The 25,646-nt window shown below is 47.7% G+C and overlaps 1 protein-coding gene across 1 annotated transcript; it reads left to right on the top strand.

Moving 5' to 3' along the window:
• Window positions 1–1,186: 1,186 nt before the first annotated feature.
• On the top strand, window positions 1,187–25,024 carry LOC125948886 (neuropeptide CCHamide-2 receptor-like). Its single transcript, XM_049675409.1, has 6 exons — window positions 1,187–1,322; window positions 16,052–16,575; window positions 19,591–19,810; window positions 19,921–20,090; window positions 20,213–20,527; window positions 23,434–25,024. The coding sequence occupies exons 2-6, from the start codon at window positions 16,175–16,177 to the stop codon at window positions 23,660–23,662; spliced, it is 1,335 nt and encodes a 444-aa protein (XP_049531366.1). The 5' UTR covers window positions 1,187–1,322; window positions 16,052–16,174; the 3' UTR covers window positions 23,663–25,024.
• The last annotated feature ends 622 nt before the right edge of the window (window positions 25,025–25,646 follow it).

Raw genomic sequence — 25,646 nt, 5'->3', positions numbered from 1 at the left:
GTGGGGGACTTTAAAAACAAATTAAACCATTTTCTGTGATCAAAACGACCGTTTGAGTTGGTGCACCGCTTTAAACAAAAAAAAATTTCATCACAAAAGAGCGAAGCAGGTTAAGAAGACTTGATTAAAAAATTAATATTCCCCTCCCGGAAACAGGGAGCTGCTCTCGCGCAAAGGAAAACCACCACAAGCATGCCACATGGAATATTCCGGCCGTCATTTGTGCCATTTTTTCCGCTTTTCACCGTCGCCGCCATCGCCGTTGCCACGTAATCCCAGGGACTAGCACAGGGAAAGAATGCGATAATACCCGGCGAGGCTAGCAACTGATGGTCAGGGCCCGGCAAATAAACGGATACCGAGCTTACCGAGGCTTTCGTTTGAGAAAGTAACTCGCCGCAACAACAAAAAAAAAATTGCGAAAAAGAAATGGAAAGTAAACAGTCCTGCCCCGTGAAGCAGTAATACGGTGGTGCAACTCGTCGCAGCCAGGAGTGTAGAAGGGATTGGAGGAGGGGGGGGGGGCTGGAGAGACTCCTGCTTTAAATAGCATCCTGCCGCACGCGCGTGTTTGTGGTGTCTGGGTTTATGATTAGCGCGATTCGTGCCACACTTTTACTATAATCATTATCAACTCTTCATTACTACGCTTCAAGTTTCATTGTTTGAATGGTTTGCTCCAGTGACGTTGCCTAGGGTGGTGTGTATGTGTGTGTGTGTATGTGTGAGTGAGTCTAACATCGAATTGCTAGCTGGAATTACCCACATTCCATTTGGCACGGAAACGCCTTCGTCGATTCGCGGCACGATACGACCCAGAAAAGTGATCGGGATGACGTGAATCCCCGAGCGCTTGGTTTGAAGTGGTCGTCGCTCTAACGCGCTTGGATGATCCAAAAATAAGTTACGATCCGACACCGAACATCATAATTTACAACAGGCATCATCATTACGGTGGATCATGCTTATTACTTAACACACCAAACCGCGACGCTCTCCTCTCCGGCCAATCCGCTAGCGAGTGATCGAATCGACGACGCGTCGAGAAAAGTGTGTGTGTGTATTTATCTGTCTGTGTGTGTGTGTGTGTGTGTGTGTGTGTGTGTTTGTATTTGTGTTTGTAATTTGTGATCTGACCTGGGGGATGTGCTTTCGAGGTCCAGCAAAATGAAAAATGAAAGATAATTTATTATAATTTGTACCACAGTTCGTACCAGGCCCCTCCGGCCTGCCACCGCCACGATTGCTGCGGCCGTTAAAAGGATTCACCTCGCACCAACCTTACCGGACCGAATGGAATTAAAAAGCATCAAGTGATTAACGTGAGTCAACATACACACATACAAACACACACAAAAACACACATACACGTACGGGCGGCGTCCTGTGGGTGGTCGGGGGCCCCATAAACCAGATGTGAAAAATTAAATACATTTCCTGAGGGTTGACCACAACACGCCAACCACACCGCAAAACAAACAACGCAGTAGCGGCAGCAGAGAAACAAGTGTCACGCCTGAGGCCGCTGCTTTCACCGAACGATACGAATCTTCAGATGCAAGGTGGCCGCCCGTTGGGGTCGTACTATTAAACGGCACTACGTTGAAGTCGAAGTCGCGAACTGGCGTAGAGATCTGAGGTAATTTTGATTGATCGATGACCGGTGAGGCCCCCTTGGTGAGAACAAATGCTCATCGGTCGTCAGGACCGAAAGGCCGACCGTTAGGAAGAGGAAGGCCAGATGGTATCATCGGGAACCGAGGGTTTGATGGATGCGAGCATTAGTGCGACTGTACATGCTCTCCCCTGGCGAGCAGGGGACCTTTTAGCGATAAGTTCCAGGAATAAGCGAACAGAATCGTTGGACATGGGTTTCTGCTTTCATGGCGCTATTATAAGCTGCGGGCTAAGCGTGCCATCCTTCAGCCAGGGGCCACATATCGTGTTTCGCGTGTACAGCGTTCTGAGAATAGAGTCATTATCCCTAGTACCTATAAGCGTCTCGAGGCGCATCCGTATAGAATGTCCGCTTCTTTCCGTTCCGTTGCCGATAGTAACCGATTATTCATTCTTGCGCTCCGCTGCTGCTGTTGCTGCTGCTGCAGGACAATGGCACCAAACCTATTAGATTCCTCCAGCACGTGCAGCTGCCTTGAGGCAACGAGCTTCTGGTCGACATCTCGAAAAGCCTGCCCACTGATCGTTAACCGACAAAGCAAGTCCGCACGAGGCTAATTAGCCCAATGAACTTCTTACGATTCGTTTGCCCCACGATATTCCGCCATGACGATGTTTCTGCGAGTGTTCCGACAAGGGGAAAACTTTAGCACGCGCCGCTGATGTTAATAGGATTCCCACGCCGAGCGCTAGTTCCATGATTTGAATTCTCATCGGCACGAATGTACCAGAGCAAACCAACCAACAGAACCTTGGCGTCATCTCGGGGCGCAACCACGCACGAGAACAAGAAGCGCCTATCAGCGAAGTCTCGTTTTTCACGGTAAACTATGTATGTGATCCATCAACTCCCATAAGCCCCTTGGAAGTACGGATAGGATAGGAGCCTGTTTCCGGGCGCATTCCAGAAGCGCCACTAGTTCTACATTGTAGCACGGAACGCAATCTTCGTTCAGGATCACGCTCTCTCTCTCTCTCTCTCTCTCTCTCTCTCTCTCTTTCTCCGTCTCTCTGCCTGTCTCTTCTATTGCTCTCTGGTGCTAATACGAGTCCGGGCTTCCCCAGCAACAAGATGCAACAAGAATGATGTACAATGTATCGGGCGCTTCATTTTACGGATGACAGAGTGTATAAGCGTGTGCGCGATGTTAGCTGGATGCTGTACTGTTACTGTTCCCGGTGTGTGCACCTAGATGGAAAGTGATTAAAAATGCAAACATTTACCGCATACGGGCAGCAAGGCTACCGGGAGGGCCCACCATGGCTGCATTAACATCCGGTACAAAAGCCCGATAAGCCGGCTGGAATGGGCCCGTAGTGCTGCTTCTGGTAGCTTTATGCTCTCGCTCTCACAATGAAGTGATAATATGATATTAAGGACCTGCCAAAGCTGTCTCTCGAGCTTCTCTCGCCGGCTGTCGGGCATGTCAAAGAAAAGGTAATCCACACGGTGTGTGTGTGTGTCTGTTGGCGGGTGCGTCGTTCGAACGGGAAGCAACTTAATGAATTATTAATATACGATCTGACAGGACATGGTTTGCCTAGGTGTCTTCGATCGATCGAGCACCTTGAGACACCAGGCCAGGTAGCAACACTTGCGGAAGTGTGGCAATAAAAAAACGGAAGTTACGGAACGCTGCGCACATCCATTTTGCAGAAGGAAGTTCGACTTGACCTGGGTGGTGAACATTTGCGTAGCACCACACGCCATTTTTCCAACAAACTGTCAGGCGGTTGGACTAACCACACGTCATGTGCCCGTCACGGAATGTTGTGTGTTTTGTGCGGTCAATGTATGCTAGGTGAAAGCATAATATACACACGGTTCCATCTCCTGCTGCGGTTCTTTAGAACTGTTGCTAATAGTAACGTGCTAATGATGGTCTGGGCCGCCAAGAACATGATCATTCTATAGAAAAGATACTTTTATGTGGAACCAGAAAACTTCAAAAGGACTCTTCGTGGTACTTTCCTTCGAGTATCAAAAGATGGCTCGAGTATTGATAAAATGAACTCAAGGATACCGACTGCTTCTGAAGGTCTGCAATACGAAAGGCAATACTAACTTCCACTATGACTTCCAGAATATGACTTCTGGGGCAGCAACGAATCACCTGAACTGTGCTACTCTAATTGCTGCGTTTTGTAACATTTGTACAAAACGTACGGCTGTAAGCAGTGAACTCGATTGTACTGAACATGTACTTAATAATCGCACCCCCAAGGCTCAGTCACGCAACATTAGAACAGGCTCACGATTCATCATTCCAACTGACGAAGATTTATCGCGTACTTTAAGACACGCGTGAGCACGTGAGTTGCGGTTATTTCATGGCAGCGCGAATATTTATGGCCGGCCGGCTAACTGAAACGAGTGCGTAAAGTTGCGGGTATTAAAACGGTCGTTTTAAATTAAGATAAAATGAAATAAAATAAATGAAATCTACTTACTCGATTTTTTTATGAACCCATAAAGAGCGCTACCATTTTGAAACACACATGATCCATTCCCGCAAATGAGGGATCGTTTCAGAGACCTTCAAATCGTTGCTCGACACGTCTGAGGGCCGGTGTTGGTGCCGGTGCCGGTGTAAATAATTGATTTACGCTGACATACTTCCACTCATTTTACGAGCAAGAGTTATGTGGCTCCTGACACATATTTCATCTTTGCCAGCCAGCCAGCCAGCCAGCCAGCCGGCTAACCAGTCAGCTTGGATAATAATGGCATCAAAACGATAAAAATTGAAGCTTCAAACGGTCCCCCGGGTACCGATGCGATGTGGGATAAATAATTATTACTACCCATCCACCCGCTTCCCATCATTCACACCGACGTATACACACACACACACACACGCGCGTCGCAGATCCGGAAGCATTTCCGGTTACATTCGAAGTGAACAATTTATCACGCAACCGAAACGTTACGCTACTGAATCCTGACCGTTGGCGAGTGGGTTTTATTGCTTCGGAAAGCACTTTCAGTGGACAAGCGGACCGTAGCAGCGGCCGTAGCATGCCGACAAGCAGACACAAATGTCGCGTAAACTGTTTCCTCTCGATTGTCCTTGAGATTTAGCGACAGCTAGAGAGAGAGAGAGAGAGTGAGAGAGAAAAAGCGAAAAGCTTTGGTTTGTGGGATCTGTGGAAAGCGGTCCAATCCAATTTCACTGCAACGATCGGTCCAGCCAATCGGGCGCCAGGATTGGTAAATGTCAATACCAATTCACAGTGGTCCTGTTTTTTCTCCGATTTTGCAACCATGGCAGCATTGGAAGCCAGCAAATTGGTGGAAGAATCTTGAGGGCCAGCTTCACCACAAACACAGACCGCACAGCCGACCCGAAAGGTCGGCCGACAAGAAAAGACATTTGATTTCCCTTGGCACAGGCTCAGGGCCGCACGGTCGCTTAATAGCTACACGCCCAGCATCCAGTGGGGATTGGCTTGTTCGGCCAGAACCAGACAACACTATTTGCTGATGCCAATTGCTTGGAATTCAAGGTGGGGTGCCATGCTTAATGATCAGGTTAATTGAGCGCATCGCTGCCTGGCATTGCGCGCTGGCTTATTGGCAAAATACCATTTTTTCTTCTAGAAATCCACAAATAGAGCCACCAATGGTGCGGTTCCTGGCTAGGATTACAAAGGTTGATTAATTTCCAATCGAAAATTAAGGATTTCTTTCCTTTGTCTCTCCCTCTCTGCCCTCTCTCTGTCTGTGGTTCGTCTTAAGCCAGAGAATCCTCGACTTTCAAAGCTAACTGGATCTTGCTTCACGTGCCACGATACCGGAACGATAAAGGATATCTTACGCATTCTCTGAAGGGCTTAAAATGGGATTGAAATCGAATTAAAATTGTGGCTCCCGTCCGACCCGGGCCCCTAGTTTGCGGCCAGAATCAGTTTCAGCCACCGGAGGGGACCAGAAGTGCTTCATTAATTATTCAACCCCTGCACTGGGCATAGACGCTCCGAAGACGCTTTGTACTCTTAAAGCGGATCTCGATATCGGATACCAGAACGTTGATATTGTCCCTACACATTGAGTAATCTTGAAACGCCCCACCGGAAGATGGTGGGGCATCGGGCACCAGCACCAGGGGTTGGCTTCGCATAATCAACTTTTGCGCGTGGCCAAAGGAGCACTTCGTGGCGCGAGGAATGTACGATATTGAACGCAATTCCAATGAGCCACGTAGGCAAAGTCGTGGCGATGAGGTTTGGAAGAACCAGGAATAGCGACGCCATTGACAGGGTCCCATTGCGACGCGTCGACCACGTGGATCGTCTGTTTCGAGTTAGATGGTAGCTAGTGGGCTCGTATTTTGGTCATGCGCTACCTTCCGAAACATTCCTTTGGGGTTTTTGGCCCGGGAGGAGAGGAAGGATCTTTAAATAAATAGTAATAATGGTGCCGTGATCGCGACGTCAGAAAGTTGCGGTCCGATGTTACGTCGACGGAGACTCGCGTGGCGCTGCCATTGAATATTTAAAATGTTTTGCTCCATTCCTGCACATTCCTGTGATGTAGTGGGTCGGTGCCGGCTAGCGAGAAGAGAACCTCGGACGGTGGTATGCTGGCTTGTGATGAATTTAATTAATTTGCATCGTACAAGTCAGCCCAAAAACTAGGCCGTTTTGTGGGTCGAGGGTTGATGTTAGGAATGGAAAAGCAAACACGAAATTACGGAAATCTGGGAAAGCGATCCTCGAGAGAGAGAGAGAGAGAGAGAGAGAGAGAGAGAGAGAAAAAAACCCAATACCAACTGACCAAAACTGGTTGTTTTAAAAGTCCTTGGAAAGTTTTGTAATGCTTCGACCAACGGGAAGTTGTCGCTCGAACGAACGGTGCAGTGTCCAGTTTTTGGTGACGTCATTCGTTCGCTGGCTTGTAATGCGCTTAGCCAAGCGAAAATATTTGTTTTCTCTTTCGCTCTCTCTTTCTCTCTCTTCCTGTTCACCGATTTATGTTGCCCTTGCTGTGTGACTTCGTGCCGTGTTTGGCGAATGTGATCTCACCCTCAATCTGAACGCTGACAGAGTAATCCCCGCATGGCGGCTACGGACGGATTCCATTGATGGGCATTATGAATGAATCGCTCGGTTGGTCACATTCCGAAAAAGCCCAAGTTTGCAGATTAAAACAAAACAAAGTTCGTCTATTGTATGCGGGGTAGCGGTAAGAGTGGGAGTTTGTTTTCGTTTTTAGTCTTCATCCGGACCCACCCCCCGTTCTTATTCGATGGTCGGGAGTTCCGATTTGTTTCTGAATTTAATGCTCGAAGAGGAGGCACACCATCCTTGGGAGTGGGATGGGCCTTAATAAGTGACGGAATAAGGGCAAAGCAACTGGCAGCAGGGGCTGTCCTGACAAGCTGACGACTTGATTAGCTCCATAACGGCCAGTAGCGGCACCCGGGAAAACAGCATGCGATAAAATATGTTCGGAACAATAGAATACCGCAACTCTCCTGGGAAGAAGACCCCCACAATAGCGTAAAGGAAACAGATAAGCCCAGACTAGGTCCACAGACCAGCAGGAGCTAGTAGGCTGTGAGCTAATTTAGTAAAACATTAACAACATCCTCCAGCAACTGTCACCCATTTCCGGGAATCATGTGTTATTTCATGCCATCCTCACCATCCCATCCCACCCCATCTGTCCTACCTCTTTTCCTCGTCCTTCCAGAATAAATAAGAAATCAGAGATTGGGGAAAGAGGGAGCGAAACGGGGGATCGATACGAGAGTTCCAGGTTTTTATTTCATTCTTCCGTGTCCAGGGAATAGAGTGCTGGGGAATGCGAACTCCCTCCCAAAACCTGGTCCGGTTGTTCGGTATCTGTTCCGTGCTTTATCTGCCTCACATGTGGACCCTGTCCTTTTCGCCGTTAGGGAATCCTTCGTAAGGCTGGACTGGCAGGCAGGCGTGACCGGCGTACTTAAAACATTCTTCCCGAATGTCCCCTCCTGTTTGCTGTTTTTTTGTCTCTACCTATCTTTTTCTCTCTCTTGCTCTCGGTTCCATTAGCGAACCACATTGCCACTTCCTTCCAGATCCAGTAATAAAAGCGCCAACCATAGTGGTCAGCCCATCCCAACCCAACGGGATCAGGGAAAGTCCGATCGAAGGAAGGTAATCAGCTCGACTTCATTCAGCTTCCGGTTTCTGTTAAGTTTCTTTGGGACCAACAGAGGCTGCTGACATTTGAAACGGTTTTTGTTTAGACTGCAGGGATTATAGCAACAACATTTTCCACATTTTCCGAAGGTTTTTTGTTTCCGCAAACAAGCGCAATCAGCCGACGGACGGACTAGGACGCAAGAAGCGTGATCCAGAATGGCTGATGAACTTTTGATACCCAGCGCTATGACTGCTGGGAGCATTGTTTTGCTACTTTCTCGTTGGAAAAAAAATATCAAGAACCGGACGCCACGGTTTGGGATATATTTTATTTTGCTGTGTTTCGAGAGAAACGTCCAATTTTGCTTTACCAAAGAAATAGAAAGGTCGTTTGCTGCGAGGGACTAAGGAAAATGATACTCAAAATGGGGGCGAAAAAGGTTTGTCGAAGGTTTGTTAAGTAAACCGAACTGTGACCGAATCCTTCTTCCTGCCTTTCTTCGCTAGAGTCTACTGGAAAACCAACACACACTCTAGGCAAAAGGTTTTCCTCAATGTATTGGAATGATTTCGAAATGAAAATACGCCCAACAAAATGCTCGGAAACGAAATCCGACCCAAATGCGTCTAGCAGTGGATGTTGTGTTTGTGTGAGTTGCGCAAAACCAAAAGAAAGTTCTGAAAATCAAAAGAACTTTCATCTTACATGAAAAACACTTTTCCAGGCGCTCTTTTCGACGGAAATGTAACAGATCTGAGCAGCAGATCCTCATACACCAAGCCAATGACAGTAACACAATGAGTTCAGCGAATTTTAACGAAGCATTAATATGATGCTGATCTTACAGAGCTGGTACGGCCCACAGTTTTCCAGCTTTCCCATGAAAAAGTGAAACGAATAAGAGCCTACGCCACACACAAACAGTGGGTGATAGGAAATCCGGCATGGGAAAAGCTGGAAGCACCGCCAACGGACTGACCTCGAGATGCAAGTCAAACCATAAATCATTGTGGTGTGTGTGTCCCGGTTCGCTCGTTCCCGGGCAGGATAATCCTGGTCGGCCGTTTGTCATCTTTTGTCATTTAACTGTTCAACAGTAGTGACCCCTCGGTTGATCGCGGGGCTTGGAGCTGTGCTGCTGATGTAAGCGTCTAAACCAGGAGGAAATCATAGGAGAAGAGAAATTCTTCTATCGTTCTCAGGAATCAAACTATGAAAATGGGTCAATAAGAGTTGCCTTCCTAGATAACATCAGAAGCAAATTATATGGGTTCATTTACGATGAAATCAGGACGCTTTTTACTAGCTCCAGAATGATTGGAAGCCTTCGATTGCAATTTTGTTCGGAATTTCAGAATTTCGGATCCTAGCAACCCGTATGCAACTAGTAGGCACACGGGCAACCACCTGGATCGCTGTTATCCTCCAATTCGACCGTTATTGGCATCATTTTGTACTCCATTTTAGCGCCACGGTAAAAAAAAATCCACCCCGATGTATGTGGGTTGCGGCTGGTTTCAAAATTTGAGAATTTGGTGAACAAGGTACGTGACTATCAGGTCCTATTCGTCAGTCAGTTAGATGCCGAATACCGTACGGTGCGCCGGGAATATGATTTGATTTGAAGCCATAAATAAGCCGTGTGAAATTCACTACCAACCAGCAGAGGATACTCTGCACCGTTGCTATGCTGCTATCGTTCGAAGTTAGCATGACGCACCTGCATTCGGTACGCCAACAATGGTTCGAACCGAAATATTAAATTTAAACTTTTGCTTCGCGGTATTGGCAAAAGGGATTCGTTGAATGTCCTACCAACAGCGCGATAACGATGCCGGGCAAGCTAGCCCAAACTTATGCCGTAAACGAGAGCAAAGCCATTCACGAATGATGTAATTGCTTGATGATAGCACTCCCGGGACCGAGTATCGTACCCTAAACGATCTGGTTTTATGGGTCCGGTGTCGGATTGGCACAATACGTATCCGGAACCCGAAATCCTGTTGCTAGCGCAGGGTAGTTTTGCAGAGTCAAATTTAAATTTATGATTACATGGATAAAGTGTTCCCTCCTGGTTACGCCGACAGTAAGACTAGCGTGATTATCCGGTATAAAGGGGAGAACGAACACGATGAACAAACCGTATGCCCGAGGCTACGAATATTCATTTCAATTCTCTTTTTAAAAGTTCCACGGCCTTCTGCACTGCACTCAGAGGATGAAGCAAAAGGGATTCTTGTTAACTGCATTATCCAAGCCCTCTACTTTAGTGCTCCTCGTTTATAGCGGCAGAAAGCCAAAAAGATCAACCATACTAAGAAATGGTTCACAGGCTAAGTGAACTAACCAAATTGCAACATCATCCCAGGTTCCAGGTTGCTCTAGCCAACGAAAAGAGAGAAACGCCACAAACACCCACAAAAGCTCCACGTCACTCATATTACGCCGGATTGCACTTTAATCAAAGCCAACGGTCCAGGAAATGCCGTTCTCGAGCCATTCGTTTGCATTCCATCCTGCCCCGGCTGCATTTGGCTGGCTTTTCCGGAATTTCTTTTTCTGTCACAAAACTCCTTTTGGAATCGCTTGACAGTGTATTCCGATCGGGCATGTCGAAAAGATGTTCAAAGCAGCACATCTAGCATCTCGGAAATACGGTCGTTTGGTTGCGTGGAAACTGCCCTGATGCTACAGGACCTGATGCGTCTGTAGTCATGGCGTGGTCGTACGGTTGAGATAAATATCCCGATACACACGCCAGCCTCCGGTTTCACTGCTTTTTTTGCCTTCCTCTGTGAATTCCCTCCGCAAAGTTAAACCAACCAACAACGCCGGTCCAAAACAGGACTGTGGTCGGAGCTTACGCCTAACGCTACGCAGGACTCGTTTAGCTCGGCTTTACTCGCGTTGCTTCTCCTTTCATTTCTTTTCTTTTTTCCTGTCGTTCCTTCCATCGTTATCGTATCGTTATTGATTGCACAAACGGAAATACCGGAGAACGGCATCATCCTACGACAACCGCCGACGCCGTCGTCGTCATCGTCATCGTAGCATCGTGTCGTCCTCTGTTTATGAGTAATGTACCCTGTTGGAATAGGAGCTGGTATTGCTGTGTGCGGGGTTTTGCGGTGAGGTCGAGTTTCAGGTTCACTCGAAGCGATGCGGCGGGCAAAATGGTTAGAAAGTTTCGGAAAGTTCCAACGGATCATCACGAGCCAGTTCGCTGCTACTTTTTGGGATCAGAGTTTTTAGTAACGAATCGTCGTTTAATGATCTGGAAAGAATTTTCTTTTACCGCCTTTGAGGCATCATTAACCCTTTGCTCACGAATGATCTCCGAATGATGGATCGCCACTTCGGTGGCCCGGAATTCGGCTTTCAAAGCGAAAGCTTATTTGATTACTTGTACTTTGCTGGAGCGGATTATCCGCTGTCGGAAGCTACTCCTAATGCGATCCGGTCGATGCCTTCTACGACAGTGACAGCTCTCGACCGCAGCATGATGACCGGTCTGTAGCATTATTGCACGACGGAACAGTGCCCAGTTGTCGGTCACAACTTTTCCGGTCAGTTGGTTTTCCTGCTCAACTCATGACTCGTCTGAATTCAAGTTCAAACTCTGTGCGGTTGCCACAGTGGTTGCACTGTTCGATCAGCAACCGCAGCAGCAGCACATCATCTGCATGTCAAAATGGTTTTTCGATTTGTCTTTTCACCGTTTCACACAATGGTACGGCATAGCAGCAGTAATCAAATAAGATACTTACTGTCCTTCTTCTTTGGCCGCTGTACTGTCCAAACCGGTGTTCAGATGTCCGGTGTTAACACTAGGGATCAGCTTTTGGGCTGCTTCAACCGACGCAGTGAAGTGTCACACAAGAGCGACATTTTCCTCACGTGCACCCAGACACACATACACTATCACCAGCATAAATCATCCGTGACATTGGTTGAGTGGTGAGCGTTCACTAAACCACCAACACACGGAGTGGCGATCAGACACGGTTGACTGGTTTACGGTCAATCTACCGGGGCAGCAGAGCGACGTCCCATGGTGCCGACGGTGCCGAAAGAGTCGGTATTCTCTGCTGTTCATGCCGGCTGACCACTCTGTCCACTGACCAACCGTGGGCCGTGAAAAGGTCAATTTCAGAAACGGAAGACTGTTATGAAATCAATATCCCTGCGATTGGACAGGACAGGGCTGACGGGTGGTTGACGAGAAGCAAAAATACGAAACCTCGGCGGCCCCCGGGTCGTGGAAATTGAAACTGAGAAGCTGCGAGTGATTTTCCACTCGAACGTTTGTGTGTCACGCATCATTTACAGACACACACTCTCTCTTTCTCTGGTTGGACCGGTATCGAGTGCAGTTGATTTGGTCCGTTGTCACCGTCCAAAATGCTTGGGTTTCCGTTTACAACGGTCTGTTCAAGCTCAGTCAACCAGCCAGTCAACCAACCGGCACGCCAGTGATGTTTTCGGGATGTTTGATTGCTTTAAAGGGGCGACCAATATTTCACAGTGCTATGGACTGGTATCCAATCCGGGTTTGTTTGGGTTTTTGGAAACCTTAACCATCCCTTAATCCTGGCTTTTGGTCTCGGCACAATCGGTAACCATTTGCTCGTACCGGTTAGCCATTCGTAAATTACTTCATCCAAGAACCCATGGCGGAGGGATAGGTTATGCAAATCACGGCCATGGTCACCCTAACCGAACGCCAAATGCCGAAATGTGTTCCATTTTCCGGCGATCCGGCCATCACACGGGACATGATGATGGGCCGGGGACGGTCATTAGCTGGGCCGGTACCATGGAGACGCATGGTGTGCTGCCTCTCCGACATATGGCAACGGCGATAGCGGCACCAGAAGGCTACATCATTTCCATTCCGGGCATCAGTATTTGATCCCAAACCAGAATCCTGTTCGACTCATTTCCGTATTAAACCCTAGAAATCAAATCGATTCCATTTGATTTCCCACCCATACAGATGGTAGATTGACTTGGTCGAACATGGTACGTGGCCAGGGTCGATATCGAAAGCACATACATCATCGGAGTGTTGTTCGACAAACAAGCGTGAGGCAGAGCAAGCGTGCGATACCGAAGTTTCCATCTAAGGTTGAGTGGAGGGATCTAGTTTTGGCTTTTAGGGGACGTGGCGATGAAAGACGCAGGCAGCATCATCCCGGAAGAGAACGCACAGGAAGCGCAGTGGTAGCGATATAGGGAATCCATCGCATCCGAAGCATCGTTCCTTCAGCATGAGCACGTCGCTGGCACGATTCCGATACACGGATATGGCTCAGCCCACCATCCCTCATAGACACAAATACACATACGGTTCGACATTCCGGTCGTTTGACATGTATTACGTGACATTTGAAAATGGTTTTTGGAAATTGAAAAGCGTTTTGCTGCTGCTGCGTCTATGTGTCTATGTCTGTGTACAGATGATGTTTGATGATGTTGCCGTTCCGTTGCTGGGAGGCACCATTACGAGATAGATCCTTCAATTCCGGGGTCTGTGCCGCGGGTTCAAAGGCACATACCGTCGTGGGATGGTTATATGTCGTCTGGGCGTATTTCGAATATTCGTTCCGTTAGCTCGATCTTCCTCCAGGGAATCGTTCGCCATTGGGAGAGATCGAGTGATATCGAGATGAAGAACTTTACAGCAACATGCATCACCGGCTTCGTCTCACGGGGTCATCACCAAAAGCAATCTACACGATCCTGGGTCTGTCGTCGTGGTGGACTATCTGTTCTGTCCGCCTGCGACCAGATTGCTTCGCGACGGGATGAATTAATAATTCAGCACGGCAAACTGTGGTGCAAAAATGGTGTGCATACGTTCCCCGGTGACTTCTTGTGACGCTATTGATGGACCCTATGGGTGCTATAGACGATAGAATGGAAAACAATCCGAAAAACTCATGACGAACGATACTTTCCTCTCAAACTCTCGTTTGACCGTCTGCGCGCGAAATGTCAGCCCCCGGGGCCTTAAAAATCGCCGAATTCGTATGTTATCGTCTCTGCAGCTTCTGTGGAATCCAATCAACTGAAGTAAGGTCAGATTCCAAGTATCGTAAGGATTCTTATCTAGGGTCCCCTGTGTATTGCTACCATAATCGGTTCTAGCGAATTCGACCCGTACCTCATAATGTGCTTTTCCCGCTCTTCTGGGAAGTTTCAATAGGCTGTTCTAATGTTCGGAAATGGCCAACGATAACGGCAGATCAACCAGACAATGTGGCCAGACCAGACATCGAGAAATCGCTCGATCCAATACCAGCATCCGCAGGTTAATGTGGGCCCAGGAGATGAATTCCTACTATCTCTTTCGCGGTAGCTACCGGTGTTGAGATTGAGTTAATACAAACTTTCCCAAAATGGCAAACCCAGCTTCTTTAGGAATTGTCCGGGGTTCAGGTTTATGGCAGGATAAATCATTTCTTTTCGAAGGACGCCACCACTCAAGCGGTAGGATGGAATTGAAAGCAAAAAAAAAAACACACACGCACCGGCTCTTGAAGAAAGGACACACAATAATGGACTTATGTCGTGAAGGGCCGGTGAAATGCGAGTTGCTGTTGCTGCTGGTGGCTGTCCCCGGTGGCGTAATAAAATCTGTCTTCCAAAGAGATGAAACGCTTGAGCGGATTATGGTTTCTTCGGGAGAAAATCTCTCCGGTCACAAGGTGGCTTCCTGTTTTCCGTATTTCTGTTCCTTTTTTGTTTTCTTTTTTTTTTCGAAGGAAAACTCACAGTATCCGTGCATTTTGTGTGCACATGTCTTTGGTATCGTGTCGTCGGTTTAGGTTCGTACTAAGGTTCACAAGTGTTTGTTTTCGGAAAAGGCAGTCGATAAATTTCTTGCTCTCTCTCTCTCTCTCTCTCTCTCTCTCTCTCACACACACACACACACACACACTCTTTCTTTCTTTCTTTCTTTCTTTCTTTCCTCTGTATGTAAGATCGCAATCACTGCGTGACGGAGACCGGACTTTAAGAGCTTCTGGTTTCCGCTGCTACAGACCGCTTGACCCTCAACGGTTTGACAGTTATGCGACAGTAATCGGCTTCCGAATAGGGCTGAAGTGGGATGATTGATAACGTGACGTACACATCACTTCATCTTGTGCTGCGAAGAGTTCCTCATGGTCCATGTTCTAGGCCGCCATGGAACTGGTCCGACTGTTGTTTTCACAAACTCTAATTCTTCTTAGTAGATTCTTTCACTTTTGCTCGAAACGATTAATAATGAGACGCATGTTTCAAGAGATTATGTTAATGTTTAACATCTTAATAAGAGAACTTCGGCCTTATAGCATGCCAACATTAAAGCACATCAGCTGGGCCGAATCCGTGGATAGAATGCCAATTATTACAATAAGCTCGTACTCTTGCTTAACTGTGACTTTGATTCTATATTTTAAACACATATTCTATTCTATAAATATAGATTCATTTTGATTCTATAGCTAGAAGGACGTGGTTCAGAATACCTTCACGATCCACAAGAATTGCTTACAACAATCGTTAAATATATTTTTGTGAAAAAAAAAGTTTACTAAGAACCCTGATCCACTGCTGGCCGGTGCCAACCAGCACCAAATGCTATGCTGCATCAGAGAATGCAACCTCCGTCCATTGATGGAGTTGCGAAAATTATCATATAAATTGCAAATGTCGGTAGCTTGTAAAAACATGTCGTCGAATGAAATTCATTCCTTCGTGCAAACAAACCACGAGCGTGCGTGAGCGTGGTTTGAATTGACGAACACCGACCGGCCATCGCAGCATTCGGTTTGGTTCGTAGCAGTGGATGAAAGTAAGCCCACGATTTAGAAGCGACGTGCTGGTGTCTCTTCGTTCTGTTTTATTTTTTGCTCTGTTCTGCTCAAATCAATTTGTACCTTGTATTGGACGACACGGTCCGGGATTACACACTCCAGGGCGTCCGACTGTTCGATTGTTTCGACTAGCACTAGCTACAAGCAATCCGTTCGCACTACTGTGTGTTTTGCTGCGGTGACTGGTGGTGTTTTTTCGCGTGCATAATCCTCAGCTCAGACCACTCAGCATTATAGAGCTTTTTGTGTATTTCGCTCTTGTAAACCAAGTCGTATAAAAAAAGAACCTAGCCGGCACACCCTTGCCATTATGCTCTCCGATGTCTGCACTCGGTGTTGACCCGTATTAATGTTTCAATCCTCTCTCCCGCTTTCGCAGTTCCTCCGTACGTACTCGATGAGCAATTTCGCCGGACAAAGAACAGGAGCCGCACTGAACTGAGAGCACATCATCTGCGACAACACAAACGGGGGCAGCCTGGGCGACAAGCCAAGAGTAGAGATGTCGACCCTGCGGTACTACTACGACCTTAACGAAAGCATTTCGGTGAACCTGCGGCAGGCGGAATCGGAAGGGTACGAGTCGGGGCTGGCGACGCTGCTACGACAGGACAGCACGGCGTACGGGTTCGTGCGCCCCGAACCCGACGACATGACGGTCGGCGAGAACCGGATACAGAAGTCTATCCGGTTGCTGTCGGACACGTTCCTACCATCGTCGGTCTCCACCGTACCGGGGCCGGACGAACCAGAGATGAACGACTACGTACCGTACGAGCAGCGACCGGAAACGTACATCGTCCCCGTCGTGTTCGCACTGATCTTCATCGTCGGCATCGTCGGCAATGGGACGCTGGTGGTGATCTTTCTGCGACACCGGGCAATGCGAAACATTCCCAACACGTAAGTGCGTCCGTGCTGGACGACAATGGCAGTGTAAAGGCACACCGGGGAAGAACACTAAACGCCGAGTCGCTGAGTTATGAAGTGGCGTGAATGATGATGTTAGAGAGCCGGCTGGTACAGGACAGCAGCGACGGCAAGGTCTCGGGTTTGGTTTTTTGTTCTGCGAAAAAGGGAGTTCAATTGTTCAACGCGATTTTTTCCCACCACAAACTCGATGTGCGAACTCATAAATAGAGATAATGGGTTGGAAACGAAGCATTTCACATGACCGGTTTGCCTCGACGCATCAGAGAACCACTTTTGTCGAATCAATTTATCGGTCACCGTTGGACTTGGATTCTGCTTTTGAGTGTGTATTTGTTTGCATATATGTTTTTTTGTATGGTTCTGATGATTTTATTCCGATCTAAGAAGATCTCTAAATCAGATAATACATTAATTGGAAGTACCCTGTTAAGCATGTGCTGAGTATTAGAGCTCCTTAATACTCGAACGCATTATCTCACATTTAATCAATCGATTAAAGTGCAAAGAATTGCCCATAAACTGTCATGGTATCCATGGTGATTTCAAAACATAAACCGAGTTTCCATGAGAGGTAACTAAACCTAGATTGGCATGTGCTCTGAACCGGAATTTGATCGATATACTAACAATAGATGCACTAATCACACATTACCATGCCATAGTCGACCACTAATGATGATGCCGCAGGTGTCAGTTCAATATAATGTACCCTGTCAATGTTTCCCTGTCAACCGATTCTGATTGAAGATCACACGACCGCAACCATGGGCCGATTCAAAACCGCTCTCAGCGAAACTCAATTAATATGGCTCTGTTTTTCCATCAGACCACATAACCTCTGCCCTGTGGCGATCCATCGCATTCCGTTCAACTACCGACTCTGGTTAGCATTTATTATATTATGGAATGCTAATAGGCTCGTTCACACCTCAGCATTGCAACCGAGGTGAATGAAGCCATACTTGAAGCCAGCCTTTTTGTTGGCGGCTTATGCTGAGGACCTATGATTGCACTTAAGGATGATTTAATGATCCCTGTGGCTCTGTTTCGTGAGAGCATTCAAAGTGAGCACTAAAAAAAAAGAACAAAAAAGACCCGATGAATTCGACGAAGAGGATGGATTACGGAAAAAAGGGCCCATAATGCACGGCTGGGTAGCGTGTAATCGCTTTAATAACCATCGGCTCCTATCTGCTGACGTTCAGCCATCCCTTTCGAGAGGCTTCGAAGTTGAATCGAAACCATAGCTTATCTTAGTCCTCGACATGCGTTGGCATGGCATATTTTTAGAAGGAGAGCCCGAGGATTAACAGACAGCCTTTAAGCTAATCCAGCGCCGACTCTTTCACCACCTCCTTCCCTCCTAATGGTGGCCATTCATTTTGAGTGAAATTATGAAAAAGCTAAAGCTTTTTCACGTTGCAAGTACTTCAACGTAACTGAAGTTAAAGTAACTGAAACACTCACACAGCAAGCCTTGAGGGTGATTGATGGTAGGCATCTGTGCCCAGTCTGGATGGAGATTGTACAATACACAGGCACACAAACACGTGTGGAAAACAAAAGAGCATGGGAATACCATTTTCATACACTAACCTCAATATCATCATCTTCATCATCACCAGAACCAGCAGCATCAGTAGTCAACTCTGTTTGACGCATGCCGGCATCCACACGTCGCAAGCTCCACCATCGTTCCTTATCCGCAAAAAGCCTTTCGAGAAATGTCACTTCCTAAAGTAGACTCTACTCGAGTGGTTTCGAATTCGGAACTAAGCCTCAAGCGGTTTGGTAGTTGGCAGCAAAATCGAAAAGAAAAATGATGAAAGAGGTGGTCTCCGCTGACGCTGGAATGGCCAGAAGGGCGCCACAAGGGCCATTACACTACAAGTTGACCGAAAAGATAGATTGGCCCTCCGGGACATCATTCGTTCATCATTGGACTACGAAATGATGGCTACAGCATTACGGTGTTAACGTTGAACTGTTCATCCAGCGGTGGTCCCAAGAAACTTAATCTTGGGCTTGAACGAAGTGGACCTACTTCCGTTTCCTCTCGCCGCTCTTAAAGTGCCGCCCCATACGCCTTTTCACAATTTTTCCATCGTAATTCGTTCAATTTTTGCAAATGTGTTTTGTTTCTGTGAGTGTGTGTGTGAATGTGACTGAGTCGTGGGCACTCAGTTATGCAAACAGTCCTCGCTACTGGTAAGTGGTCACTTAGCCTTCTACTTTCTTCCGCTGGACCACTGGATGTCGTTTAGGTGCCGCCATTTTCTGGGGAAAAGGGGACGAGACCAAACCGCAACCATTTCACGATTATTTTATTCGCTTGCCACTGTCTACGAAGCATATTATGCTGAATATTATTGTTGTGTTGCTCTGGAGCACAAATGCTTAACCTCAGCTTAGGTTATGTGACATTGTTTAACATTTCATATTAAATGTTTTATATAAGCAGTATCATATGGTTGGACTTTCAAAATTGAATTTAAATATTATAGTTGTTTATTTATGTACACCAAAATAACATCATAATTCGAGAGAAATCTCTTTTGCGGATGATCTGTTGAGTTGATGCATTGAACATTGATCGCAACAGCAAATAAACTGTATGAAATCAATTCAGGCCAATTAAATCCCAATCCAATTAAATTATCTATTATTTATTTAGCAAATTAACATTGGTTTACTGCACTTGATGATTATTGATTAATTGACTAAATTATTCAAAAGTTAAATGATCCGATGTTTGCAAACAAACATGCCATTGTGGAATGTCATAACTGATTAAACATATGCTATTTACGGTAATTCGAAACTCTGCATGCACCACCTTGCATGGACCTCAATTTGAACCTAATTCCGCGTATCTCACGTTCACATCGTTCTCATGTCAATAGTCCTTCGGCAGACGAAATGCCCCGTGCTGATAGACGCATCCGATACCCACTTGTTTGTTTTGTCTCTCCCGCCTCCTTACAGCTACATATTTTCGCTGGCACTAGCGGATCTGCTGGTGATACTGATTTGCGTGCCGCTAGCGTCCTTGATCTACACCCTAGAATCCTGGCCCTGGGGTGCGACCCTCTGCCGCGTGTCTGAGTTTGCCAAGGATATATCGATCGGTGTCTCCGTCTTCACACTGACTGCCCTTTCGGCCGACCGGTACTGTGCCATCGTGAACCCTCTACGCAAGCTGCAGGTGAGAGGTAGCTGGGGAACCCAAGGCCCACCGGCGAAAAACCACAGACATTCTCAGTCCCTAATTGACTGGGTCTGGTAACTTTCTTGTTGTTCTTCTTCTTCTTGCAGACGCGCCCACTGACTGTGATTGTGGCGTTCCTCATCTGGGTGCTGGCCATCATCTGTGCGATACCGTCGGCCGTCATGTCGGATGTGGTGTTTGTCGAGGTGACCATCAACAAAACCATCGAGTTCTGCTCACCGTTCGGTCCGAAGGCCAATGATTCCACCTATTCCAAGTATGTGGACTCGTGGTTCGTGGGCCACTGGATTAGTGGCAGCCGACTCGCGTCTCCTTCATTAACCGCAACGTGCAGGGTGGTAATCTGGTAATCTGTTCTCATCACATCTCTCGTGGTAGGTACAAAACGGTGCTCAACTCGATCATCTATTACGTCCTGCCACTGTCAATCATCGGCGTCCTGTACGCGCTGATGGCACACCGGTTGCACACGAGTGCCCGTGAGATGCCGGGTGAAAACGCTGGTCCGCAGAGTCGGTCGCAGGCCCGGGCACGGCGCCATGTCGCCCGCATGGTGATCACCTTCGTGGCCGTGTTCATCGTATGCTTTCTCCCTTTTCACATCTACGAGCTGTGGTATCATCTGAATCCGCGCGCCCATGATGACTACGATGACTTCTGGCATATTTTCCGCATCACCGGCTTCTGTCTCAGGTAGGTCGTTCGCTCTGGCTCTGGCACCGGCTGTTGATCGACTTCCATTTAGCAAAACTCAATTAATCGCAGTAATCAGACCTCCGGTGGCCGGGCGCCATTCCGGGCACGGTGACAGCATCTGTTTGAGAGTTTGGCGAGCTGAACTCCCGCCAGGAATAGCATTAATTTACGTACACTTCTCGTTCAATGAATGAGTCTATTATGTGGCCAGATATAGCGACGAAAATCGTGTAATGAATGAAGCAGCTTATTATCTCAATAGCCCAAAGGATTAACTACGTTGACATTGGCAGCATAGTTTAGGAGCCACATTAAAGCCATGTAGCCTCAAGCGGATCTAATGGACCACAAATTAATTAATTTCAATTTGGCTTCCTTCAGGCAAACCGTGCTCAATAACGAGTTGAAGGATGGAAGGATTCTCTTTCTAAGCGATTGATTTCAAACGCCCGTTGGATATCAGCTAGATGTCCAACAGTGGCTTCCTCGAATCTGCACTAATTCCGTCTATTAGCGGTGACAATTGGGTTTCGATTGATTGTCAATTGATATGATCACAAATGTGTGTTCATTTACAACCTGATTTATGCGAATAAGAACTACCATTCGGGATATGTCAGGCGCAGGAAAGTCATCCAAATGAATCGCACCATCTTCAATAGGTGCGTCAATCATTCACTGAAGCACTCTCAGAGGACCATCAGCCCAGTGGTACGTCCGGTGAAGTCCGATAGTTTGGCACATAACGGGAAAACGATGTCCTCGGACGACACTTCCACACAAAAGGTGCCACATAACTTGTCCATTCAAGTACCGGCTATTTATTGCTGTGACGCGTACACTCGGGCCGATCTCTTTATCTGGCCCTCTCGTTCGGACAAACCGAGACAAACCTGTTTCAATAAATGCGACTTCATCCGTATTCGCATATCTCGGATGACACTTTGCCGTTATTGTCTCGCTACGATACTGACGTCCATATTTAGATCAAAGCATGCGTGCATCCCAAATAGATGGGAGGAGGGGGGAACAATATCCCTGGCGACCAATGGCTTCACACACGAAACGGTGGAGAGTATATTGCTTATCGACGCTCGCATAAAACCGCTCGCAATAAACTGCTCGCCGGTCACCCGGTACGGGGTTTTACTGGGTGACACATAAAAGCTTATACAGACACGGAAAAGGCAAGTTCTTGCCGGCGGTAGTATCCGGCTACGGTGACGTCGAAGTCTCATTGTTCTGCGCCAGGATTTACGGGAGATAATCGAAAAGTTTATCAATCTGAGACACGACCTTCGGAAGAATTTTATGCGCGGCCACATCTGTGACCGTCGTAGGGAAGCGCGGTATAAAAAAAAATCTGAAAGCGAGGCAGTGGACACATATTCGCAACCATCCTTGCGAAGTTACGATAAACGTTTGCGTTCAGTTCGTCTTACGGCCAACAATTGGCCAACACATTCATGATGGGGCCGAAGCGGTGGGGACGTCACTTGGACGTCAGTTTCTCAAAACTGAGAACAATACCTTACGTGGCATGTGCGCTCTTGCTAGACATCTCAGATAGCTGCTATACACGTTGGACATATCGGATAAGCGAAGGATTAGCCCCCACGGGCTGGACATTCTTGCCATGGGTGTAGATTCTCTGTTACTGCTCTACTGCCACTCACTCGCTATGCTGCCTCGAGGCATCGCTGCGCCAAAAACGCATGATCCATCATGAAACTTGCAACGGTGTGGGGTGGGAGTGCGAAATTCCATCCAGTGCATTTTGAACCGCTGGGAACCGAGACAGAGTGCGAGAGATTTAATGAACAACTTTCCGCCCTGACACACCCTGATGGATGGATAAGATAAATTGTTAGCTGCAGCGTGCGGTGAGCTGTATCCAGGAAGCAATCTGCACACTGCAGCTGGGACCAGCTGCAGCAGATCCATTTTGTCCAAAATGTTAAGCTCATCGTGGCACACGCTCTGTGCCAGCGTGAAAGCTTTTGCTGTAACAATTTACTTGTCCGTCTCAGTGCGAGCGTGCATGACAGTTATTAAACCAGCAACAACTTCATTTGCTAGATGATTGCTTTTTCATTTGTTTTCCCTGGATTCCAGGGACCACGAGCCCTCTGGTAGAGCCAAACCATCTGAACAGTTGTTCAGTCGAATGGACAAGTGTTGTATTTGAAGTTTCGTCAAAGCGTACCATTTTCTTCCCATAGTACAAAGACCGGGTGGTAAATGTGTGTCACCAGTGTTGTTCGTACATTCCGGAACCTACTTGGCTCTACCGTTCTATTGGGATGACATTTCGGAGCGAAAAATATTCCAAGAATTTAATTACTTACGTCAGCCGCATGGTGCTGCTGCTGCTGCGAACTTTGTCTTAACGTGAATTCCTACGCATAGTTTCCGACGTTCCGTGTTGCGTGCGCTGGGATTTTAAGACCCTGGGCGAGCAAACATGTCGCAGTGTATGACAGGTTCTTCTTAGAAACGAGCTGGTGGTCCGGGTGGGGGGCTGCATCGACAAAAACAACGGGGCGTTGGCAAACCCCATGCTGAGATGGCTGACTCACTATGACGTCTGCTTGCGGGATCGAGCAACTGCTGTGTTAGCCTTCATTGCATAAAGCGGTGAATGATTGGTGAAATTATCCAATAAATAATCACATCACTTATACTTGTCAGACAGTAATTAATGGGCTGCAGAAGTTTAAGCTATCTTGGGACATTTGGCATCTGCTGTCAGTATTGATCAGCAGACAACAAGTTCCAACTCATTTCTCCTCACTGAATTTGTTAAGATATCTCATATTAAGTGATATTGGCAGAAGATGCATAATAAACACCCACTCTTCCTATTTTCTTCTTCTCTTCCTTTCTCTCTACCCGGCTGCTAGCTTCCTGAACTCCTGCATCAACCCGGTAGCCCTGTACTGCGTGTCGGGCGTGTTCCGGCAGCACTTTCATCGGTATCTCTGCTGCCGCCCCATGACGGTGCAACGTCGGATTGGCCTGTCGTCGGCCGGGAACGCGTGCGAGACGAGTTTCGTCTCGACGATTCGCCGCTCGCAGAACCACAGCATCCGAAAGTCCCTGTCGGTGCAAAGCGTCCAGGGGAAGAGGTGAAAGTTTGTGCGCCTGGTCGTGACGGGACCGGGCCGTGGGGAGTCCAAGAGTCACCGGTTGGAGCGGCTCCCGGTAACCAATGAGCACCTTCCCCTAGCAACGCTCCCGAGGGCGTCCACGCAGGAACGACTGCCATCACCGGAGCATACGGACCCGTAAGGTGATCACGAGCGGAGGAAATTGGCCGTGAATTGCACACTTCCTGACCCAACAGGCCGATGGACCAAACTTCACGATGGTCAACACAGAACGAGTCGGGGCAGACTCCTCCTCCTCCTCCTCCTCCTTGCACATCGGACCCCCGGTCACCCTTTTATTGGATTAGTTTTTCAAACATTCTACCGGAGCAAAACAGTTTGGAACGCTTGCTTAGCTCCACGCCAACTGCGTCAATCGGTTATAACCGGTACGGTGTGGAGCAGTTCCAGGAGCCCCGATAGTTTTGAAACTTCTTCGCCAGCGGAGGGATTTCTGCTGGCTCGTTAAGGCCATGTTGTCCCTTTAATGCCGAAACTAGAAGGCTATTAAGTGTGAGAATCGAAGTGACGTCGTACCTCGGATCGTGGTGACGGAATTATATTCCGGGAAAAAAAGGGAACCAGGAAAAGCCACTCCTCGGCTCGAGAATGCTGTTAGCTGCAATGCTGGGAAAATAGCGCTATTTATCGCCTCTACCCTGCAGGTTCCGAGAACACCATCAATTCGCGGAGAAAATAATCTTCAGTCATCCATTAAAGCGTCTCGGTTGTGCTTCAGCGCCACTGCTGGCTGCTGCCCTCTTGCTCCTCTGCTTCCCCTGACCCCTCCCTGCCGACCAGCAAACGTCCTAGATGTCAATATCGTTCACTTTGAAAGTGAATCCAGGAACAGGCAATCGCGACTTGATGGCGATACAATGGAGATTCCTTCCGGGAATTTCTTCCATTCATTGTCATGTTCGGTCCAACGAAACTGTGGCACTGGCCAGGCCAGTTTAATGCAAGCAAAGTGTTATAGCCCAGCTAGCTAAAGAGAGTAATTATCGCGAGCGCGCGCGTGCGGCTCACGCGTCACGGCACGTTTTTCCTGAGGCTCTTCTTTGGGCGATATAGGTGTTAAGCGTAAGGGTGGACAGGGCTAGCCCCAGGATATTAATTACTTCATCTGGAAGCGAGCGTGCTGGTGCAACCGTGCACCGTCCTGCGTCGACTAGAGCGTGATAATCTGCAGTTTGTAATGAAGAACCCACGCCACGCCACGAGAGCGACGAGCGACAGCCGCCTGCAGGTGATAACGAGTAAAAGACAGAGAAATAATGCTTCGCACAATGAACGAACGGAGATGGAGCAGGGGCGTTCCGGTGTAACGAGATGAGCGATGTTTTCTAATGAGCAAAATTGGAAATTTATATTCTTCTTGGAACTTAGCTAATTAATAAAGACCGTGGATGCGCCAGGTGGTATGAGATGAAGCGTTTCCGGTGTCCAGGTCCAGGACCGCTTACTTTTCTATCCGAAACCGAAAAAACGTAGTGCACCTATGGTGGTAAGTTGATGAATGGTTCACTTTATTTGTCGGCAAATTTTACATCTCGATCTTACATCACTAACTGACTAGAGACTCTCTCGCCCTCTCTCTCTCTCTCTCTCTCTGGGAGGGTTTGGCTACGGATGCCACCAACCCCTCGCTGACTAGAATTTTGACGGACGTGCTGGCCGTATTTCAACAGGATAATCCTTCATCGTGTAACCCCGCTCCTCCTTCATCGGAGGGACGAGCGGTGCCGATGAGCCGTCGGCGAAGATTCAACATCAGCGGACTATCCGCTGGGATGCCTTCGCGCTGCAGAAACTGGATCGCCTCACGGGTACAGACGGCCCAACCGATCGCTTCCGCCTGTTGTCCACCAATCGCTTCTGGCTCCGCTTCACCGTCGTTCGCCTCTTCGTCGTCCGTATCCTCGGCGTAAGGATCGTTCTCGAGAAAATCGAGCTCATCCTGGAGT

The sequence above is a fragment of the Anopheles darlingi genome, chromosome 2, assembly GCF_943734745.1.
Source record: "Anopheles darlingi chromosome 2, idAnoDarlMG_H_01, whole genome shotgun sequence".
Classification (NCBI taxonomy): domain Eukaryota; kingdom Metazoa; phylum Arthropoda; class Insecta; order Diptera; family Culicidae; genus Anopheles; species Anopheles darlingi.
This window is presented reverse-complemented; position numbering and strand designations above follow the sequence as displayed.